The sequence below is a fragment of the Hemitrygon akajei genome, chromosome 24, assembly GCF_048418815.1.
Source record: "Hemitrygon akajei chromosome 24, sHemAka1.3, whole genome shotgun sequence".
Taxonomy (NCBI): domain Eukaryota; kingdom Metazoa; phylum Chordata; class Chondrichthyes; order Myliobatiformes; family Dasyatidae; genus Hemitrygon; species Hemitrygon akajei.
This window is the reverse complement of record NC_133147.1, coordinates 25,740,025-25,747,273: the sequence shown is the minus strand read 5'-3', so window position 1 is coordinate 25,747,273 and position 7,249 is coordinate 25,740,025. Positions and strand designations below refer to the sequence as shown.

At 38.8% G+C, this 7,249-nt stretch overlaps 1 protein-coding gene across 1 annotated transcript; it reads left to right on the top strand.

Moving 5' to 3' along the window:
• Positions 1–266: 266 nt before the first annotated feature.
• Positions 267–2,541, top strand: LOC140715674 (probable G-protein coupled receptor 139). The gene is made up of 2 exons (XM_073028039.1): positions 267–336; positions 1,658–2,541. Exons 1-2 carry the CDS (start codon positions 267–269, stop codon positions 2,539–2,541), a joined length of 954 nt encoding a protein of 317 aa, XP_072884140.1.
• Positions 2,542–7,249: the final 4,708 nt, after the last annotated feature.

The window sequence follows — 7,249 nt, the reverse complement described above, 5'->3', positions numbered from 1 at the left end:
AACAGCAGGGATTTTCGAATTCACGAGGTCATTTCAACGGGGTTGTTACCAAATCTATTCGTTCGTTAGCTGTTAACAATGGTAATTGTGACGTCAGTCATTATGTTTGTTCCCTGACTGTATTTTAAATTAATGTCATTCCCCATGATTGAATTGTAAACAGCATGAGCTATTTAACTGACTTCCGCGGTTGAGCGTCAAGTATATTCAGGACTCCTTCCGAAATCGACAATAGAGCGATTGATGCGCGGAACTGGTCACGGAAAATGCACGCCCCTCCTAGAGGCCTGGTGTACGCAATTTACTACACGGCTCTTGCAGTGATCGCGGTTCCAGGTAAAACATTTCTTACTATTTTAACATTTTGAGTCTTACGCTTCAAGCTCTTGTGACCTTTATGAATTGAATCACTGCCACGTGATTGGCTGAGCAGATATTTGTATCAAAGAGCAAGTCTACAGCTATACCTAATAAAGTGGCCACTCAGTGCTTTCGTACATTATATGTTTTAAATGAGTACATATAATATTCATTACATATACAGTACCGTGAAAAAGTCTTCGGCACATAGTCTAGGGTGCCTAAATTTTTTTGCAGAGTACTGTATCTACGAAATAGAGCTATAAACGTACGCTAACTATATATATATATATATATATATATATATATATATATATATATATATATATCTTTATATATTGCTGACTTTTAGACCGAGCTGTTTATAATCTATAGACATGAGTTATACATCAAGTCATATGAATTCATACCATTATGTTCGTCATGACAAGATCGATAGGAACGGCGTAACAATGTATAGAGGGTAATATGACTGCATTAGCTTTAGGCATTTATCTTGACACACTAAACATGCAGCAGCTATTTGGCAAATAATAGAGCAATTTAAATGTTGACAACACGCCGCAGGTCTTTACCACTGTATTAATGTTTGATCTAATTTTCAACTCTTTACGCGCTGATTTCGCCTTATTTAGGACTATTACTGACATTTTCTGAAGTGTGTTATATCTGGAGATCATATTATCTATATTAAGTAGGAATAGAAAATTTACATTCGTCTTAGATTTCGGGTTTAACCAATGGTTATTTGAGTTTCTGTCGCCGTCCTGTCAGCTTGAGCCGGTCCATCCATTCTCACCTGTACCCTTTCAGTACCAAGGAGTTTCGTCTGCAGATCTGATGCCCACTGGATATAATTTTTGTTCTTCTGGAGGCTATTGTGTGTGAAAATTCTTGAAGAACGTCAGTTTCTGAGATACTCAAACCACCCCGCGTGGCACCAACAATTACTCCACTATCATGATCCTTCAGATGGCGTGGCTTCCCTATTCTGATATTTGGTCTGATCAAGAGTTGAACCTCCTGACTAGCGATGCCCATTTTTTAAAATGCGATAATCTCTACCAGTATCCGAGGGTTCCCTTGTCCTCATGTTGTAAACACCGCCACTTGCCATGTCTACATGTTTTAATGCATTGAGTTGTTTGCACGGGATTAGCTGCTCAGGCGTGTACTTGTGCAGTTGTACTTAATAAAGTGGACTCGGAGTATATATTTAATAGCCGTGCATTAATTAATCAACCCACTTCCACTGTGGGTATGTTCTTTCATCAATCTCCAATTCTTTTCCCCACAGTTAATATAGTGGCCATTGTGATCCTGTCCCGAGGAAACTGCGGTCTGTCCAGATGTATCAGCAGGTACCTCATGTCCATGGCGGCGACGGATCTTCTGGTAATTATCACCGCCGTGATATTAAACCGCATTCCCGCTATTTACTTTCCCGGTAGTTTCCTATCCATCACACCCGTGTGCAGTTTAAGCATTGCGTTAATTAACGCCGCCACGGACAGTTCGGTTTGGTTAACGGTGACGTTCACCTTTGACCGATATGTCGCCATCTGCTGGCAGAAACTCAAAGCAAATTATTGCACCCACCGAACCGCTGGAATTGTCGTCTCTATCGTCTGCACTTTGGGCTGCGTGATTAACATTCCCTGGTACTTTTTGCACGAACCAATGTACGTCATTGACAACGTACCCTGGTATTGCAAACAGAAGGACGTTCGTTATTCTTTTATCCTCTGGACAATATTTGATTGGACCGATCGCATTCTGACTCCTTTGCTCCCGTTCCTGCTTATTCTCTCGTTCAACGCTCTGACTGTCAGACACATTCTAGTAGCCAGTCGGGCCCGTAAGAGACTCCGTAGTTGCGCCACGGGAGAGAAGCAGATCGACGCGGAGATCGAAAACCGTAGAAAGTCCATTCTCTTGTTATTTGCAATCTCGGGATGTTTCATCCTTCTCTGGATTCCGTATGTTATCCACTTCTTCGTTCAACGATTTCAAGTTGGTTATACAATTAATGGCTACAACGATCCCAGATTCATCCTAAGGGAAATTGCCAACATGCTTCAGATGTTGAGTTGCTGCACAAACACGTTTATCTACGCAGTGACTCAAAACAAATTCCGGAAAGAGTTGAAGGTGCTGATAAAATGTATTCGGAACATTTGATATTCTATGGCTAAGTCTCAAAAGTCGCAGGTTCCTGAGAAAAGAAAAAAAATATGCATCAAATGTGCAAACCCCTCCGTTTGAACAAAATATAAATTTACTCCATACTTTATGCGGAATTTTAATTGCAATTTAGTCCGTCATTATTTAGCGAAAATAATGACTGAAGAGTCTGTTTTTACATATTGTTTAAAAATTAGGCATCAATGTCCTCCCACTATTCCCTCTCTCCACTTTCCGCAGAGTTTGCTCCCTCCGTGATTTACTTGTCCATTTGTCACTCCCCTCCGATCTCCCTTCGAGCAGTTATTTCTACGAGAGAACGAAATGCCACACCTGCCCATTCACATCCTCCCTTATCACCATTCAAGTCCAGAAACCGTCCTTCCAGTTGTTTTTAACACTTCACCGGTGAGTCTGTCAGGGTCATCTGCTGTATCCAAGGCTCCGACGTAGAGTGGGATGCCCTTCACTCAATCTGGTACAAACAGGATTTCCCGCTGGCCAAAGATTTTAAGCCCTGTCCCCATTCCCTTTCCAAAATTTCGATTAATGACCCCCTCTACTGCCACGATGTGCCCATTCTGAAGATGGAGAACGATTGCCTCATATTCTGCATGGATAGCTTCCAGCCTGAAGGTGTATACAAGGATTTCTCGAACTTCCGATAACCTCTTTCCCTCCCCTTCTCTTCCCCCATTTCTCTATATAATCTGCTCTTAACACTTCTCGTTTCCTCAAATTCCTATCACTTCCCTCTGGTGCCCTTTCTCCTTGACATTTTCCCATGGTGTACTCCCTTCTCCTATCAGATTCCTTCTTTCGCTGCCTTCTAACTTTGTACCTGTCGCCTCTCAGCTTCTTATTTCATCGCCCTCCCCCATTCACTCACCTTCACCCTCACCTGAGTTGACGGATCACTTTCGAGTTTCTCTCCTTTCCCTGCCCCGCCTTATTATTCTGGAGTCTTCGCCCTTTTTTTCCCAGTCCCGATGAAAGGCCTCGGCCTGTTATGTCAAAAATTTATTCCCTTCCATAGAGGCTTCTTGACCTACTGTGTTTCTGCATTTTGTGTGGTTGGCTCAAACTTGCCACCGTCTAAAGAAATCTTGTATTCCTGATCTATCGGTTCCTGTTCGACACCAATAAAATATCTCACACAAGTGTTTTCGATCGCAGAATAATAAAACAGCGCACAAAATGCAATTTCACAACGATCATGGGGCCTTTTGCATGATTCCAGTTTGGACATGCATATTGAGAAGGTTATTAAATGTCAGCAGGCTTTTCTTCATAAAGACACCTCCTTTAAAACTCAGATCTAATACTCTAGTTCGACAATTCCAAACTGGGGAAAAGTCTCAGAGCCTCTACACAAGCTAAGCATAGACCCAGAGAGTAGTTGATATAAGCAACGCACAAACAGGCAACTCTTTCCTGCAATAATTTAACGCACAGTCCTCTGCAAACGTGTTTGGCACATATATGCTGCTCGGATGCTTGATACTTCTGCACACTAGTGTATTTGTCAATGTGCTCTCTACTTAGAATTTAATGATAATGGAGAGGTTTCACCTCCCATTTTATGGGATACTCTGAAGGCGGTCTTAACAGGGAAAATTATAGCGATATCTTCATATAAGAAAAAAAAAGAAATAAAACATTAGAAGAATTACAAAATAGGCAGAAGGAACTAGAGAAAAAACACAAATTGAATTTGGCACAGGATACATTAGGGAAAATTAAAGGAATTAGGAATGAAATAAATAATTTGGCAACGCAAGAAATTAGGAAAAACTTAATGTTTCTGAAACTTATGAAAGTGGATCGAAATCTATGAAAATACTGGCGTGGAAACTAAAAAAAAAAGATAGCAGTAAACACAATTCATAGAATTAGGGACCCAAGAACGAAAATGATAAAAAATAAGCTAAGTGAAATTCAAGAAGCTTTTGAAGTGTTTCACAAAATGCTATATTCCAAAGTTCCAGGGGGAAGCATAACCCAAATTGACAACTTCTCGAATTCTCTAGAGTTACCCACTTTAAGCGAAGAACAAAATAGAAGGATGACTGCTGACATAACTGAAGTTGAATTAAAAGCTGCAATTAGTAGGCTTAAATTAAGCAAGTCACCAGGATCAGATGGGTATACGGCAGAGTGGTGCAAAGAATATAAAATGAGTTAATTCCTGTTTTACTCCCCACACTAAACTGGGCTCTAAAAAAGGCACAAATGCCACCCAGTTTGAAGGAATCGATAATCTCAGTTATACCGAAAGAGGGCAAGGATAAAATGGATTGCGGGTCATTTAGACCAATATCCGTTCTTAATGTAGATTATACGTTACTTACCTCCATCATGGCCAAAAGATTAGAGGAGTTTCTACCCATACTGATACGTAATGATCAGACAGGTTTTATACGATAACGCCAGACTCAAGACAATATACGGACACTTCACATTATGGATCATATACAAAAAAAATCGAAGCAATAGTGATAAGCGTGGACGCTGGAAAAGCATTAGATTCGGTTAATTGGAATTTTCTTTTACATAGATTTGGTTTCCAAGACACAATTATTAAAACTATGCAGACACTATATGACAATCCTACTGCTAGGGTTAAAATCAATGGACATTTATCAAATAGTCTTACCCTAGAAAGGGGCACGAGACAGGGTTGTGCATGGTCACCACTACTCTTCGAGTTATATCTGAAACCATTAGCTCAATACATCAGACAAAATGAAGATATCAGGGGAATTACTATTAAAGGGACAGAACATAAATTGTCTGGTGATGCGGATGACATTTTGATATGTCTAGGGCAACTAACATACTCTTTACCTAAATTGATGCAATCCTTTGAACAATATGATCAATTATCAGGATACAAGATCAACATAGATAAAACCCAATTCCTTTCATATTACTTTTACCCACCAAGAAAAATTGAAAGTCGATACCCCCGGGCATGGCACACAGGGTCTTTCAAATATTTGGGCATCATCATGCCAAAAGATTTGGCAAAATTATCGGAGTGTAATGATCAACCTTCATATATATATAAAAATTAAGGAAGATGTGGCAAGATGGAGCCTGATTCCTTTTTTCAGTCTCAGTTCAGGGATTGATTCTATTAAAATGAATATACTGCCCAGACTGTTATATCTCTTTCAGACCCTACCAATAGAGATTAATCAAAATCAATTCAATGAATGGAACAAGATGCTATCAAGGTATATTTGGCAGGGTAAAAGGCCTAGAGTTCGTTTCAAAACTTTGCAATTAGCAAAGGAAAATGGGGGATGGGGCTTGCCTTCTCTTAGAGGTTATTATTTTGCAGTACAGTTGAGAGCTGTGATATGTTGGTGCAACCCATCATATGACGCTCAAAGTAAAAACATTGAGGAACGGGTACTTCCATCCCCATACAAGCAATTTTGGCTGTTAACAACCTGCAGAGGTACATAAGTACTATCGATAACCCATGGGTGAAATTGACTCTTAAAATGTGGAAAACTACTATAAAAGAATATAATCTAGAGGGAGATATTGCAATTCTTAAATGGTGTGCATATGACACTGATTTTACACCAAATAAATTGGATGCTAGATTTAAGGACTGGTCAGCTAAAGGAATAACAGTTCTTTGTAACATAATGAAAGAAGGAACACTGTTCAGTTTTGAAATGCTTAAAGAGAAGCACTTATTAGAAAAACAAGATTTTTATCGGTATTCACAGATGCAACGGTATGTTAATAAGACGCTTAAAATGTAACCAAGGCAAATACATGCTTTATAGAGCTCTTTAGAAAAGCATATAATTCAGAAAATGGTAGTAGAATCATTTCAAGCATGTATAAGGTGTTGTCAAATCTTAAAACACATTCGACTTCATACATTAAAACAAAATGGGAGAAGGAAGGAGGGATAATTATATCTGAGGAAGAGTGGACAACAGTATGGAGATATCAATGGAAGTGTACCAGTTCACAGAAATGGAGGGAGTTTGGATGGAAAAACTTGATAAGATATTTTATTACACCCTCTCAGAAATCCTATTATGATGGTAACCTTCCTGTTTGCTGGAGAAGTTGTGGAAATCAAAATGCAAATCATTATCATATTTTTTGGGACTGCCCTGCTATCAAAAACTATTGGAGGGGGATACACAATACCCTACATCTTTAAATATGAAATACCCTTGGAGAGTAAGACCATATATTTTGGATATATACCTCAAGAATGGTTGAAAGGATATGAACATTTAATGAAAATTCTGTTGGTGGCTGGTAAAAAGACTCTTACTAGGAAATGGTTATCACAGGAGAGCCCAACTTTAAATACATGGATGGAAATTACAATGGACATTTACAAAATGGAGAAGATAACAGCATCTGTTAATCATAATCTGGAACAATCTGATTCATACTGGGAAAATGGTTTAACTACATAATGCCTCATAGGCCTGATTTTATTCTCACAAATAAATGAATCTGTTGTAAAAAAAAATTACTCCCTACTTGTACATAGTTCTTTCCTTTTGCTTGTTTTTTATTGCCACTCTTTTCTATAAGTGTTTACCCCAGATAAATACTTTGTGGAGATTTTGTGATATATATGATTATATGATATATCTGTACAATGTCTGAAATACATCTTATGGAAATGTTTGTTTGATGAACTTCAATAAAAATAAAT

Excerpts from the sequence above, each read along its gene's own strand:
- LOC140715674 (XM_073028039.1), top strand. The coding sequence starts at position 267 with ATGCACGCCCCTCCTAGAGGCCTGGTGTACGCAATTTACTACACGGCT. Across the intron at positions 337-1,657 it reads TGCAGTGATCGCGGTTCCAG|TTAATATAGTGGCCATTGTG; the intron begins GTAAAACATTTC and ends TTTTCCCCACAG.